Genomic DNA, 15,537 nt, shown 5'->3' on the forward strand with positions numbered 1-15,537 from the left:
TCCTAAAATCCCTGGAGAAAGTGTCATGGGGAATGGATATTATACTATTGAGTTTGAAACACCACAGGAGTAACAAGAAGTACAATCTTTAATAGAATCAAACATGTAAGCACAGGAAACATATCCCCAAATTATTTCAGGCCCGTTATACAAAAATATAAGAAAATATGATCTCTAAAAATACAAATAAGTATCTGACTATTCATTACAAACCACCTTGGAGAAAATAATTGTATACATGGGAATTTACCACCCGGTCCTGAAATCCTCTAGATTGTCACTGTTCTCTCCTCAGAACTTCTGACAGAGGCTCTTCACTGTCAGAGGGGATTTTGTTACATTGAGGCCTGAAACCTACGTGGGGGTTACATTCCTGGGATCAGCATGCAAAGGCAGTATTGCTTAAGTCAGGAAGACCCCCAAAAATGCCCCCCAGGCAACCTTCCCTACTTGTTTGAAGCCACAAATCTTGAGATTTATGCAACCTTTCTTGCTGGAAAGCAAGGTGGACTTAGAAACTCTTTCCACCACTGCCAAAGCCCCCGCTGCCAACACCCATTGCTTTCTGGGCTCTGGAGGCTCTTGTGAGATCTCTCACAGTCCCTTCCAACAATATTTCCCAGTCTCTCACACTCTTTCCATTTATTAATTTGTGTTTTGACGAAGGGCTCCAGGCTGCGATCACACAAGTAAGTTGTGTGTGAGTTTTGGGCCGACTGTACTCAACTAAAAAAACCGGTCTCTGATTTTGCTGAATTGCCATATAAGCGTCCCTGAGTAGCAGCAAAAAAAGGAATTTTGGAACTTCCATCTCCATGACAGTAGAGGCTTGGGGGGAGGAAAAGGAATCTGAGAGCAGGATTGAGGCTGAGGAAGGTTTTAAGTGATGCCTGTGCAGAACTCTGATTTTATTCAGAAAAGATGATCGTATTGTCTCTAGAAATCTTAAATCAGACATTGGGGGTGGAGAGAGAACTACTTCGAAACAGGAATGTGTGTGGGGTTGCTGTTGTTTCCTAAATTATTTTCTTGCCCCTTTGCACCGACTGCACTGAGAGAAATAGCCCGTTCCCAAGTGAGAGAGAACAGGCAAGTTTGGGGACTGACAGGGGACCCAATCAATCAGTATAATTTACAAAGCTGGCCTGAGAAAGGAGAGTTGCATCATTATTGACACAAGGGATAGCCAATCACAGTTCTGCAAATACGATTTCTCCTTGTTCCTGTCAGCTCCAACCAGAAGAGGCGACTGAATATGTCATGATGGCAATGAATATACGCTTGTCTGTCTGCACTCTCAGTCAAGAGAGTCTCAGGTTCGCTTTCTCACTCACATAAAACAAGGGCAGGATGGTCTCTCTTGAGAAGGAGGCTGCTGGGAATGAGTGGAGAAGGGCTGCTGTATCTGCATTGTAAAAGGACACCCGTCCCCCTTCACAGTTCAGAGTCACTCGGATCCTCTTGGGCTCCTCACTTGGAACAGGGTCCTCATGGGGGGAGCATAACTTGTACTCACCAAGCCACTTCCCCAAACCCCAGATCCCTTCCCTAGGACCAAAAGAGAGAAAACCCTTTCTCTTCACAGACTTTCTGGCAACCCCCACCTCCCATCTCTCCTCTCTTCCCACAATGACCTCCCAGAAATGTCTGCCTGCTGTGAAACCCTCACATCCCAGCACATAGAAATGTGTGTCAAATCTCTCAGGGTTGTCTGGCAGGTATTGACGCACTTCTCCCCAACTCACAATCTTTCGATCCTCAGACAGGATGAGGCGGGGATGTGCTGTGTATGGATCCAAAGTTATGTTTTCTGTGGGGGCAGAGGAGGAAAGAGAAGAGAAACGACGTCAACTGGGAGGCTGACTTTTCTTTAGGCACATGACAGAAATAGCATCCCCCATGAAATGAACAGGGACTCCATGACTCTACATTTGAGACAGGGATGTTCATCAAGTTCTTAATAAGGATTCCTGAAACACCTGCAGTTCTTTCAAGGGTTCAAAGTACTTAACACACATTATCCACATAGAACCCTTGCAACGTCCCTGTAAGTTAAGTCAATCCTGGTACAGTGGTAGCTCTGGTTACGTCCACTTCATGTTACGTTCTTTCAGGTTACGTCCTGTGGCGACCCGGAAATACCGGAAAGGGTTACTTCCAGGTTTCGCCTCTCACGCATGCGCAAACGCGCAAATTGACATCACGCGCATGTGCAGAAGCGGCGAATCACGACCTGTGCATGCGCAGACGCGCCGCTACGTGTTGTGCTCTTTTCATGTTGCAAACGGGCCTCCGGAACAGATCCCGTTCGCAACCAGAGGTAACACTGTATGCCCATTTTTCAGATAGGAGGACTAAGGCTGAGAGACAGTGGCTTCTCTAAGGCCACCCCACCCCCTACAGTTCATGGCAGAAGGGAGTCCAAGCAGGGACTCCCTAATTCACACCTTAATCTTTTACCTCACATCACATGCCAGACCATGCTTGACAGGTCAGGTAAAACTGGCAGCAGGTGCTCTTGCTCTCCTTGAAACCACCATTCAATTTTCAGTTACATATTTAATGTAATGTTATAGCCCATCCTTCCACATAGTTCCACATAAAAAGAACAATACATAAAAAGGTGTTTGCATTCTCTGATTCATATTCCCTGTCTAAAATTCTTGACAGGAGCCGTCAAGCAAGAACAAACTTCCTTGATATGAAAGGCTTTCTTTTCCTATGAATTGTGTTAATGCGTTTATTGTTGCAAGCCCAAGATAAAAGGCGAGAAATGTTTAAATTTTTATTTTTAAAAAGATATATATAACTTTATTATAGCCAAACCCAGTAAAACCTAGGAAGTGCCATTCCCACCTGTCACCTTCAACGCAAAGACCCCACCCTGGCTCCCCAGACCTGATTGGCTGTATGATTCTCTTTTTCTTCACTATTCCTCACATTTATGGAAAGGGGGGGGGGAGTGGAAGCATCACGAGAAACCCATTTAAAAATTAGTCAGGCTGGTGGACATTAGGAAGAAGATCTGCTCTGCAGTCCTCCCCCCGCCCCGCTCCTGCCATGTTATGGAAAGTTTGTCAAGCAATTTCTTTTTAAAGACACACATTTATACATCAGACTTTGGAAATTAAATGTGATACTGAATGTTGCCAGTGCGTTTTTTTGTTAAATGTAATTGCTTTTTCTAGTTTATTGTTGTATTGATTGGCCGTTATGCATTTTACTCACTGCTGTTGTCTAAAAGAATCCCATAATATAATTTTGAAGATAAGTAATGTTTCCTTTATGCTGCCATCGGCTGCCCCTTTCCCAGCTCTTATGATTCCCTTTTTGTGGTGTCCTGGATCAGGCCAGACGGGACTTCTGTCTTCCCATTGAGCCTTTTCCTCTGGTCTGTGGTGTAATTCTGCCCTGCTCTTTTAAGTTTACTCAGGTTTCTCTTGTTTTAGCAGAGAAGCCATGTCTCCCCTCCAATACAAAAGCTGAGGGAAGACCCCCAATCTTGCAGGGAAGCTGGACCACTGGAGTTCACACTCAGGGAGCCCCCAGCTCCCTGCCACTGACACCAGAACCCATTCACCTTCCAGGCCCCAAAGGTTGTTGCAGCCATTTTCTGAGCTATTTCTGTTCATGCATTCCCACTCTTACACCTTAAAGGTAAAGGTAAAGGTACCCCTGTCCGTATGGGCCAGTCGTGTCCGACTCTAGGGTTGTGTGCCCATCTCACTTAAGAGGCCGGGGGCCAGCGCTGTCCGCAGACACTTCCGGGTCACGTGGCCAGCGTGACAAGCTGCATCTGGTGAGCCAGCGCAGCACACGGAAATGCCATTTACCTTCCCGCCAGTAAGCGGTCCCAATTTATCTACTTGCCCCCGGGGGTGCTTTCGAACTGCTAGGTTGGCAGGCGCTGGGACCGAGCAACGGGAGCGCACCCTGCCGCGGGGATTCGAACCGCCGACCTGACGAATGGCAAGTCCTAGGCGCTGAGGTTTTACCCACAGCGCCACCCGCGTCCCACTCTTACACGTTACATTTACATAAAAGGGGTGGGGATCTTGTCTGGCTCAAAGGGATATTTCCCCCTCATGTGCCGGGAGCCTTTGGCTTCACACCACCCCTGTGTCTTATGGAGATTTGGCACAGAAAAGCCAGCCATCCTGGGCTGGGGGCTTCCTAAGAGTCTGCAGGATCAGGCCAAGAGCCCCTCTAGCCCAGGATGCTGCTCTCACTGAACAGAGGCCTCTGGGAAATAAGGGGAAATAAGGCATGGATGGAAGAGCTGCAGTGGCCTGGTCTTTTGAGAAGCGAATGCCCATCTCTAGAAGTTCTGGCTCTGTTTGATCTTGAAATGGCTGAGGAAACAGCACGGTATAAATAAATTATTACCGTATTTTTTGCCCTATAGGACACACTTTTTCCCCTCCAAAAATGAAGGGGAAATGTGTGTGCGTCCTATGGGCGAATGCAGGCTTTCGCTGAAGCCTGGAGAGCGAGAGGGGTCGGTGCGCACCGACCCCTCTTGCTCTCCAGGCTTCAGGAAGCTCTGCGCAACCCTCGGGAGACCGGCGCCACTTCGTGCCCGCCTCCCGATGGCTACGCAGAGCTGCCTGCATTCCGAAGCCTGGGGAGACCGGCGTGACTTACCGCTGGCATCCCTAGGCTTGCGGATAGCAGGCTGTTCTCGGGGCTGGGATTGGGGGAAGCTCGGGCTTCCCCTGCGCCAGCCCCGCGCCTGGGGGGGAAATAATTTTTTTTCTTTATCCCCCCCCCAAAAAAAACTAGGTGCGTCCTATGGGGCGGTGTGCCCTATGGGGCGAAAAATACGGTATTATTATTATTATTAAATGTACCTTTTTGAAGCTGAAGTCCATATTCCACAGTGTCTGGAAGAGGAAAGGGAACAGAGATTTAGCTTCACACTATCATTTAGATCACAAACCTGGAATGAACAATATGAGCTCATGAGATTGTAGCCAGGTGTTGTGGACTACAAGTCCCATCATCCCTAACCACTGGCCACGCCAGCTGGAGATTATGGGAGTTGCCGTTAAAACTATCTGAAACTCATCCTACTGGCTATCCTGCGTAAGGTCATGTCAGGGTTCAGGCCTGCCCAAATCTTGGGAGGAGGAGCAGGATCCCCAGAAGATCTCCACCTCAACAACAAGATCCAGACATGCCTGTTCCAGGATGGGAGGCCTCAACCCCAGTCCCCCCTGCTCCTGGACAGCCCCCCTCCTTCTGCCCCCCTTACATCAATCTCAGGGCCAAAGGAACAGGAGAGATGCCTGAAAATCTGTAGGTGAGGCTACTTGAGAAATGGGTGAGATACGTGAAAGCACCCAAAGCCTGGCTGAGAGATGTGCAGAGGTCAAGGACAACTTTTTACAGACAATTCACAACTTAATAGAGGCTCACATTCCTGGGGATTGTGCATAAAGGCAAATTGTGCAAAGTCAGAACGATACCTGGAATCATCCCTTGCCATGAGATTTTGCAGGAATCTTTCAGAGCCCAGTAAGGTGATTTGCACGATGGCCAAACCCTTCATGGCAAGAACTTTCAAGCCCTTTACCTTGCTGACTGGAATCTGGGAGGCTCCCCCAAGATCTCGCAAGAGCTTCCAGAGCCCAGCAAGAAGGGTTTATCCTCCTCTTTCAATTGCATAAGTTAAAATCAGTTGTGAGTCATCTGCATAGGAAAGTGTGACTTTTAGATATTGAAAGAGAATACCGTATTTTTCGCACCATAGGACGCACTTTTTCCCTCCTAAAAAGCAAGGGAAAATGTGTGTGCATCCTATGGAGCGAATGCAGGCTTTCGCTGAAGCCTGGAGAGTGAGAGGGGTCGGTGCGCACCGACCCCTCTCGCTCTCCAGGCTTCAGGAAGCTATCCGCTAGCCGTGGGAGACCCAGCTCTCCCACGGCTAGCGGAGCGCTGCATTAATCCCGAAGCTTGGGGCGTGCGGAGCTCAGCGCGCCCCAAGCTTCTAGGTGCCGGCAAGGTCTCGCTAGCCCTGGGAGAGCCCCGCGACATCGCGGGGCTCTTCCAGGGCTAGCGAAGCGCCGCGCTAATCCCGAAGATTGGGGCGTGCGGAGCTCAGCGCGCCCCAAGCTTCTAGGTGCCAGCAAGGTCTCGCTAGCCCTGGGAGAGCCCCGCGACGTCGCGGGGCTCTCCCAGGGCTAGCGAAGCGCCGCGCTAATCCCGAAGCTTGGGGCGTGCGGAGCTCAGCGCGCCCCAAGCTTCTGGGCGCCAGCAAGGTCTCCGCTAGCGCCCAGAAGCTTGGGGCGCGCTGAGCTCCACACACCCCAAGCTTCGGGATTAGCGCTCCGCTAGCCGTGTCTAGGCTGCGGATAGCAGCCTGCTTCCCGGAGCGTCGGGCGCCCTGAAAGCAGAGCTCCAGGCGCTTCGGGAACACATCCGCAGCGTGGGGAGCCTTGCAGGAGTTCCCCACAAGGCTCCCCACGCTGCGGATAGCAGCCTGCTGCCTGGCGGGTGGGGCACCCTGAAGCAGAGCGCCCCTCGCGCCAGGCATACATCCGCAGAGTGGGGAGCCTTGCAGGAGTTCCCCACAGGGCTCCCCACGCTGCGGATAGCAGCCTGCTGCCTGGCGGGTGGGGCGCCCTGAAGCAGAGCGCCCCGCCCGCCGGACAGATATCGGCCAGCCCCACAAGCTCGGGGGACAGCAGGGAGGCGCAGCGCCACTATCCCGCTGTTCCTCGACCTGGTTCGGTTTCCCTGACCTGCTTTTGGGGGGGAAATAAAGGGGAAATTTTTTTCCTTTATTTCCCCCCCAATAAACTAGGTGCGTCCTATGGTCCGGTGCGTCCAATCGTGCGAAAAATACGGTAAATAAGCATTCCAGTTTCCTGGCACTGCTAATGACATGGAGCATTTCATGAACCATTTTAAATGTCCAGTATAAAATATTTTCAGCCCTTCTTTACTACCTCTGAATTTTTCCATGACTCCCTCCAGGAAGGGATTAATATCACAGAAGTCCCAGATCCTCCACTTCAGGGCAGGAGGAAAAGCCACAGGAGGATCCTCTAAGTTCTCCTTCTCCTGAGACCTGGGAGGAGAAGAACAAAGTCAAGCCAACATCCTTCCAGTGCAAGGAGCTTTCTGATAAGGCAGGGGTCTCATCCTGATGATAAAGGCATGATGGATATATATCCTGAAGACTAGGGAGCAGGATTTTCCTATGGCAAAAGGGAACATCTAGATAATGTGTGGATCTACAGAGCATCTAAGAAGGTGAAGAAAAACCGATACACACACCTGCTTCCATAATATACTGAAGGAAATATATGAAGATCAGATTGAAGGTAAAGAAGCTGATATATGCAAATTAATATTTAGAGGAAAAATTAACAATACAAGGTCCTTAGAGATTTAGAACTACATCAGTTTTAGTGAAGCATTTCAAATGATTAAAATTATTAATATTTTGTAGCCCAGTGCTTACATTTCAGTAGAGAGGAATATCAGAAATTAAATCTGTCTTTTCTAAACATGGAAGATTTAAAAAAAATTGAAGTTGTTTGGGGGACAACAAAATTATAGAATTGTGAAGTTTGAAGGGACCCTGAGGATCATCTCGTCCAACGCCCTGCAATGCAGGAAGGAATATGCAGTTGTCCCATATGGGGATCGAACCTGCAACCTTGCCGTTATCAGCACCATGCTCTAACCCAGTGTTTCCCAACCTTTTTTGGGCAAAGGCACACTTGTTTCATGAAAAAAATCTCGAGGCACACCACCATTACAGCCCCGTGACGTCAGCGCGCAGCGTCACGCCGGGAGGGACGCACGAAAGTGTAAGTTTCAATTTTTTCCCCTCCCCCTTGCCTTCCTTCTGTGCCAACCGCCAAAAAGCCAAGAAAAAAGCCAAGACTTTAGGGCAGCAGGTCGACACGGAAGAAGCTCCTACCTAAGGACAGGTGCGACGGCCGTGTCCTCTTCTGCCACACTTGGCAGCCCTGCCTCACGGTCGTGACTCCCACCCTGATTTCTCCCCGCAGGTCGAGCGGCACAGGCAGCCCAATGTGTCCAGCCCAGACACAAGCCCCGCTTCCCCACTCTAGATCCTGAATGCGACCAAGTGCTCTGGACTCCCGAGCAGGGTGGGAAAGAGGACTCGCATCTGGTAGCCTCCGGGCTCCTCGCCTGCTCGAGGGATGGCATTGCAGGCAAGCTGCCGGCCGTCGCCATCGCCGCCCCCTCATGCGAGTGGACCTGCCCGGAGTGGTGGGCCGGGGGAGGCTCGCTCTCTGTGGGGATGTGGCCCGCACGCGCGGCCCCGCTTCCTCCTGCCCAGGGCTGAGCTCCTTACCTGCGATCTCGGTCTCGCGCACGCGGATCCCACTTATTCTGAAGCTCGCGCCACTAGCCGGGGCTCTCACACCGTGCCAGGGCGAGGCGGCGCGGCCCACTGACGTCATCGCGGCTCGCCGCCGCCCTCGACTTCCCTGTTCCCTCCCCTCCCTCGGGTCGCCGTGGTTACCGAGGACTGCAAGCTGCTCGGGCGAGCGTGGGGCATTAAGTGGGAGAAGGAAAATTAAAATTAAAACTCGCCTGAAGGCGGCCTCTCCGGATACAGTGGTGCCTCGCAAGACGAAATTAATTCGTTCCGCAAGTCTCTTCGTCTTGCGAGTTTTTCGTCTTGCGATGCACGGTTTCCCATAGGAATGCATTGAAAATCAATTAATGCGTTCCTAGGGAAACCGCCTTCAGACCAGGTCCGGGGACAGTCTGTCCCCCGACCTCTTCTGAAGGCTGGGGGGGGGACAAGGGCTTTTCTTCCCACCCCCAGCATTTTAAAAAACCCCGGGACAGCGGAGGACTTCTCCGCTGTGCGGGGCAATCTTAAAATGCTGGCGGGCGGCATTTTAAAATCGCCTGGGACAGCGGAGGACTTCTCCGCTGTCCGGGGCGATTTAAAAGCCCATGGGAAGGCAGGCAGGGGGGACAAAGATTTTCACCCCCCGCCCGCCTTCAGAAGAGGGTCCTGGACCTCTTCTGAAGGTGGGCGGGGGCGAAAGTCTTTGCTCCCCCCTGCCTGCCTTCCCGGGAGAGCGGAGAAAGGCAGCGCGTTTCTCCGCTGTCCCGGACGGCTTTTGAAGGCAGGCTTTTGAAAGCCGTCCAGGACAGCGGAGAAACGCAGCGCGCCCTTGCCGCTGCCCCCCGACTTGGCTGGAAGGCTGGCGGGGGGAGAAGCCTGCTCCTCCCCATCGCCAGCCCCGCAAACTCGGGGGACAGCGGGAGAGGCGCAGCGCGCCCTTGCCGCTGCCCCCCGACTTGGCTGGAAGGCTGGCGGGGGGAGAAGCCTGCTCCTCCCCATCGCCAGCCCCGCAAACTCGGGGGACAGCGGGAGAGGCGCAGCTCGCCCTTGCCGCTCCCCCCCCGACTTGGCTGGAAGGCTGGCGGGGGGAGAAGCCTGCTCCTCCCCATCGCCAGCCCCGCAAACTCGGGGGACAGCGGGAGAGGCGCAGCGCGCCCTTGCCGCTGCCCCCCGACTTGGCTGGAAGGCTGGCGGGGGGAGAAGCCTGCTCCTCCCCATCGCCAGCCCCGCAAACTCGGGGGACAGCGGGAGAGGCGCAGCGCGCCCTTGCCGCTCCCCCCCGACTTGGCTGGAAGGCTGGCGGGGGGAGAAGCCTGCTCCTCCCCATCGCCAGCCCCGCAAACTCGGGGGACAGTGGGAGAGGCGCAGCGCGCCCTTGCCGCTGCCCCCCGACTTGGCTGGAAGGCTGGCGGGGGGAGAAGCCTGCTGCTCCCCATCGCCAGCCCCGCAAACTCGGGGGACAGCGGGAGAGGCGCAGCGTGCCCTTGCCGCTGCCCCCCGACTTGGCTGGAAGGCTGGCGGGGGGAGAAGCCTGCTCCTCCCCATCGCCAGCCCCGCAAACTCGGGGGACAGCGGGAGAGGCGCAGCGCGCCCTTGCCGCTGCCCCCCAACTTGGCTGGAAGGCTGGCGGGGGGAGAAGCCTGCTCCTCCCCATCGCCAGCCCTGCAAACTCGGGGGACAGCGGGAGAGGCGCAGCGCGCCCTTGCCGCTGCCCCCCGACTTGGCTGGAAGGCTGGCGGGGGGAGAAGCCTGCTCCTCCCCATCGCCAGCCCTGCAAACTCGGGGGACAGCGGGAGAGGCGCAGCACGCCCTTGCCGCTCCCCCCCGACTTGGCTGGAAGGCTGGCGGGGGGAGAAGCCTGCTCTTCCCCATCACCAGCCCCGCAAACTCGGGGGACAGCGGGAGAGGCGCAGCGCGCCCTTGCCGCTGCCCCCCGACTTGGCTGGAAGGCTGGCGGGGGGAGAAGCCTGCTCCTCCCCATCGCCAGCCCCGCAAACTCGGGGGACAGCGGGAGAGGCGCAGCGCGCCCTTGCCGCTGCCCCCCGACTTGGCTGGAAGGCTGGCGGGGGGAGAAGCCTGCTCCTCCCCATCGCCAGCCCCGCAAACTCGGGGGACAGCGGGAGAGGCGCAGCGTGCCCTTGCTGCTGCCCCCCGACTTGGCTGGAAGGCTGGCGGGGGGAGAAGCCTGCTCCTCCCCATCGCCAGCCCCGCAAACTCGGGGGACAGCGGGAGAGGCGCAGCGCGCCCTTGCCGCTGCCCCCCGACTTGGCTGGAAGGCTGGCGGGGGGAGAAGCCTGCTCCTCCCCATCGCCAGCCCCGCAAACTCGGGGGACAGCGGGAGAGGCGCAGCGCGCCCTTGCCGCTGCCCCCCGACTTGGCTGGAAGGCTGGCGGGGGGAGAAGCCTGCTCCTCCCCATCGCCAGCCCTGCAAACTCGGGGGACAGCGGGAGAGGCGCAGCACGCCATCTCGCTGTCTCCCGACATGGTTTGGAGGCTGGCGGAGGGCTTCCTCCTCCCCCAGCCCCGCAAGCTCCCCCAGCCCCGCAAGCTCCCATGGCTCTGGGTCCCGTTCTGGGGGAGGGGGAAGCTCGGGCTTCCCCCGCCCCAGCCCCACGCCTGGCGGTGGGGGAATAATTTTTCCCCCCTTTATTCCCCCCCCCCCCCGCCAATTTTTCCCGCGGCACAGCAGGCAACGTCTCGCGGCACACTAGTGTGCCGCGGAACACCGGTTGGGAAACACTGCTCTAACCAACTGAGCTACCAAGGCTCTCAGCGGCTACTATTCATGATGCCAAAGGCAGTGGTGCCTCTGAAACCACAGGAGGGGTGTGTCCTCTGGGGCTCGGATCCTGATCACGGGTTTCCCACAGGCTTCTGGAACGTGTCCAGAGGAGGGCAACCAAAATGGTCAAAGGCCTGGAAATGATGCCTTATGAGGAACGGCTAAGGGAGCTGGGCATGTTTAGCCTGGAGAAGAGGGGTTAAGGGGTGATATGATAGCCATGTTCAAATATATAAAAGGATGTCACATAGAGGAGGGAGAAAGGCTGTTTTCTGCTGCTCCAGAGAAGCGGACACGGAGCAATGGATCCAAACTACAAGAAAGAAGATTCCACCTAAACATTAGGAAGAACTTCCTGACAGTAAGAGCTGTTCAACAGTGGAATTTGCTGCCAAGGAGTGTGGTGGAGTCTCCTTCTTTGGAGGTCTTTAAGCAGAGGCTTGACAACCATATGTCAGGAGTGCTCTGATGGTGTTTCCTGCTTGGCAGGGGGTTGGACTCGATGGCCCTTGTGGTCTCTTCCAACTCTATGATTCTATGATTCTATGATTCTATGATTCTATGATTCTATGATTCTATGATTCTAGTCATTATGAAAACAGGATGTTGGACTTGATGGGCCACTGGCCTGATCCAGCAAAGCCCTTTCTCACATTCTTATGTCTGAGGAAGAACCTGCAGGAGCCAGAAAGACACTGGAAATTTAAGGGTAAGTTATAGTGAAGATATTTACAAGCCCCTTTGGAATGTCCCCCCTTTTTGTATCAATTGCAGAGTAAATGATTCCATCACAGAGAAGGGCCTTCAAAAATATGCAATGGGAATGGCTTCCTGTCTGTGATTGTAGATGGCTACAAATGACTAAGAAAACATGTCCCTGTTTTGGTTTGTGATCTTGTTAAATGGATGGTGGAGTCCTAAACTATCTCTGGAAGGAGAAACTGGAGAATGAGTTTCCCACCTGTTAAACAGGAACTTTTGTAGCATCAGAATAAGGCAGGGGTTTTCCATCACTTACCTCTGCAAGAAGCTTCTGATATCCTGGAAGGAAAGAAAGAAAGATGTCAGTGGAGCAATTTCTGCAGCCAGTTATAAATAATAAGCAGTTGAGTGACAATTCCTGGGAATCACAGGTTGGGAGAGCACTACTGTTTTTTAGGCTTCCCAGTGACCTCTGGTTGGCCAATGCAAGAACAGAATTCTAGAATGAAGGGGCCTGTGGTTTGATCTAGAAGGGCCCTTTTTGCAACCCCAGGACTCAAGCCTTTCACCCTTCATGTACCAATTGTTTTCTTTACAGCAGCTTCTTTGCGGGGGGTGAGGGCATGTTATCCTGCCTATAGTCTGAAGCAGCCCACTCCACCCTCTCACATCAGGATGAGGCCTCACCTGCAGGAGTTCACTCGCTGGTTCCTGAAGCTTCTCCTCCATCTCCCGGATGAGGCTGTCAAGAGAGGAGAGTTCCCTGGAGAGTCTGGCCAGGTGCTCCTCCCTTTTGGCTGCAATCTCCTTCTCCACTTCTGCCATCTGGGCCAGAATACGTTTCTCTTGTTCTTCCAGAAACTGGTGCATTCGCCTGAACTCAGCCACCATCTTTTCCCTCTCTGCACCTGTTTGTTTCTGCAGCAAAGAGGTTGAAAGAAGAGAAGAGTGGGCCAATATCAGGCATCTAGTCTGCTCTTGCAGGATGAAGAGGCCAGTTATCCAAATTCCCTTGGAAGGCCACTTCTGACATATTCAGCAGAGAACGAGCTTCATAAAAACTTACAAGTCCACCCACTCCTTCAAATGGTCTTTCAGGCTCTGTGGAGATCAGGCTGTTCAAAAAGAAACCACTTTCTGTATTCCATATTCTCCCCCCCCCCCCAGATATTGATTCTAGACTATAGCATTTTTCATCTTCAAGCAGTAACAATGGTGCTTACAAGCAGGTCTTGGCTTTCCTTTTCTGTGTCTGCTTTAAATACTAGAATTTTCTCTCTCTCCTTCCTCACATTGTCTAGGCAGCTGCTGATCTGATCCTGAAATGAAAACAAAGTCCAAGTTGGGCTGCATTATACATTAATAGGCAAGCTGAATCGTATGTTTGCTCCCTGCCCCACATCCCTGGGTCTTTTGCAGAGGTTCCCCTTTCTCATCCCAGCTGAGGCAGAAATGGGGCTGCCCTATATCAGAGCTGAGAAACATGGGGTTTTTGCTATTTATCCCCCACACTGAAAACACCTCCAACATCTCCCCCCGCCTCTTTACTAAATTAATCCTAGATGTTGTAATCTTTCGTCCCAGGGGAGTTACTGCAGCCTGCATTCAGGGGGTGCACTTTAATCCCTCAAAAAGAAAAATAAATGTTTATTGTATTAATTTTTAGAGGTTTAGTTGTATCAGGAGAATACCTTTTGGGCTGCAAGTTGAGAGAATACATTACAATATTATCATTATCATCATTATCATTATTGCAAACCCCTCTTGTCTGCAGCTCTTCCACCCCCAAGAAAGACCCTCTGCCTTTTCCCACCTTGTACTCCTGGGACGCCTCCTCCAGAGGAACCACCTCGTGGCTTTTGTGCTCCTTGGACCTGTCACACACGACACAGATGGGGCTTTGGTCCTCCTTGCAGAAGAGCTTCAGGGGCTCCTGGTGCTTCTCGCAGACCCTTCCTTTTCCTTCTCCCTCCTTTCCCTCTTTCCCCCCCAGATGGCTGAATTTCTTAGCTATTTCCACAAAATTTGCCAGCTGCTGGTTTCGCCTGATGCTGCCTTGCTCCACCTTTTCCCTGCACTGAGGGCAGGAAGCCTCTCCCTCGGACTTCTCCCAGCACTGCATCAGGCAGGATCGGCAGAAGTTGTGCCCGCATTCATGAATGATCACTGGATCCCTGAAATACTCCAGGCAAATGGAGCAAGTGGCTTCCTCGCGGAGATCCTGCACGGCACCCCGAGTGGCAGCCATGGCGGAGTCACCAGGAAGAGGGAGCTGGTTTCGTTTTCTCTCTTTTGCGTCTGCAAAGGGGCGTGTTCCCTTTCCTGGAAATTACTCAGATGCGATTACTCAGGATCTCTGCTGCGTTGGAGTTGGGTAGAGCCCCGAGCAGCTTTCGTATGGTGGAAATAAATTTATTTATTTAATTTAAATGGAGTGCTAATTCTTGGTGGCTGCTCGTTTATGGAACCATTTCCCTGTGGGAGCGGGTGGAGTTTGTTGTACAGTAGTTTTGTTTACTATCATCACGTCAGGCTCAGACTACTTTGCAAGCTGATGAATGAACTGCCTCCCCCCTCTCCCGCCTTCCTCCATTCACACTCCTCTTTCGAGTTAGTAGCCAAGACAAACAGAGGAGAAACAGCCCAACCCTCCATCCTGGTGCCAGTTTTTAGTGAGTCGTTTTGACAAAATCGCCAGCATCTCATAATATAGAATAACCTCTGGAACCAACTCTGCAAACGGCCTTTGCAAACAACTCAGCTAAATGGTATCCCGATATTTGCCAATCACACCGCAGGGCACCTATTAAGAGCAAGTGCTTTCACTTAGCCCCATTTTCTCAATGAATGCAGCCCTTTGTCAGTGAAATATCACTTTGTTATAAGAATTTTAAGATCTCCAATATAGAATAAACACTCATGAATGCACACATATCTCAATATATGAACCATAAGCCATTCTGCTTCTCCCAATGACCTCAAATATTCCTCTGCAGTAAGGGAGTCAAATGGGGAAAGTCTTCCCATTATCTTTTTGCTGGCAAATCCTGTCTTAAGGGCATATTTGTGTATGAATAGGGTGAGCCTGTGACCTGGGTTCAGGAACTAAAATATTTACTATCACCAAAGAATGGCCAAGCTGCCCAGGTAAAGCAATCAGTGACCATTAACAGGTATCCTGACAGAAGGATTTCTGCTGAAGACTGCCTCCTTCTGTGATGTATGTCTGATATTGGGAGGGGGGCTGGTCTTGGGCTACAGGGTGGGCAGTTTCAAAAGCCTATATAGGGGCTTGCGCACCATCATTCTGGGTTCTCCTCCCTCCTGCATGGGGTGAGTGGGGACCCTGCTGCAACAGTTCCTTTAATAAAGATCAGGCTTACTAGCCACTTTGCTTCTCAATATACTCTGGTTGGCCTGTTTTCTCCTATGGATAGGGAGCATACGGAGTGAGCTCCTGTTGCTTTGCCTCAGCTCCTGCCTACCTAGCAGTTCAAAAGCACGCTGGTGCAAGTAGATAAATAGATACTGCTGTGGCGGGAAGGTAAACAGCGTTTCCATGCAATCTGACTCCTTGCAGAATCTCCCTTGGCTAAACTCTCTTTTACCCATTCAAGAACTGGGGCATGGATGGGACCCCCAGCCACAGCCATGGTGTGTGTGTGTGTGTATGTGTTAAATTTCACTCTCTTTTGCCCATTCAAGAAGT

General features: G+C 52.6%; 1 protein-coding gene across 1 annotated transcript; it reads right to left on the reverse strand.

Annotated features, from left to right (window-relative positions):
- Positions 1–1,062: 1,062 nt before the first annotated feature.
- On the reverse strand, positions 1,063–14,076 carry LOC114592293 (E3 ubiquitin-protein ligase TRIM7-like). The gene is made up of 7 exons (XM_077922241.1): positions 13,642–14,076; positions 13,052–13,147; positions 12,516–12,746; positions 12,145–12,167; positions 6,951–7,072; positions 4,851–4,883; positions 1,063–1,810 (listed from the first exon to the last, which is right to left on the reverse strand). Exons 1-7 carry the CDS (start codon positions 14,074–14,076, stop codon positions 1,302–1,304), a joined length of 1,449 nt encoding a protein of 482 aa, XP_077778367.1. The 3' UTR covers positions 1,063–1,301.
- Positions 14,077–15,537: the final 1,461 nt, after the last annotated feature.

Source organism: Podarcis muralis, chromosome 2 (genome assembly GCF_964188315.1).
Source record: "Podarcis muralis chromosome 2, rPodMur119.hap1.1, whole genome shotgun sequence".
NCBI classification, from domain to species: domain Eukaryota; kingdom Metazoa; phylum Chordata; class Lepidosauria; order Squamata; family Lacertidae; genus Podarcis; species Podarcis muralis.

Coding starts and splice junctions, on each gene's coding strand:
- LOC114592293 (XM_077922241.1), bottom strand. CDS start 14,076: ATGGCTGCCACTCGGGGTGCCGTGCAGGATCTCCGCGAGGAAGCCACT. Junction 7,073..12,144: donor ATCAGAAGCTTCTTGCAGAG/GTAAGTGATGGA, acceptor TTCTCCTCCCAG/GTCTCAGGAGAAGGAGAACT. Junction 1,811..4,850: donor TGGACTTCAGCTTCAAAAAG/GTACATTTAATA, acceptor CTGCCCCCACAG/AAAACATAACTTTGGATCCA.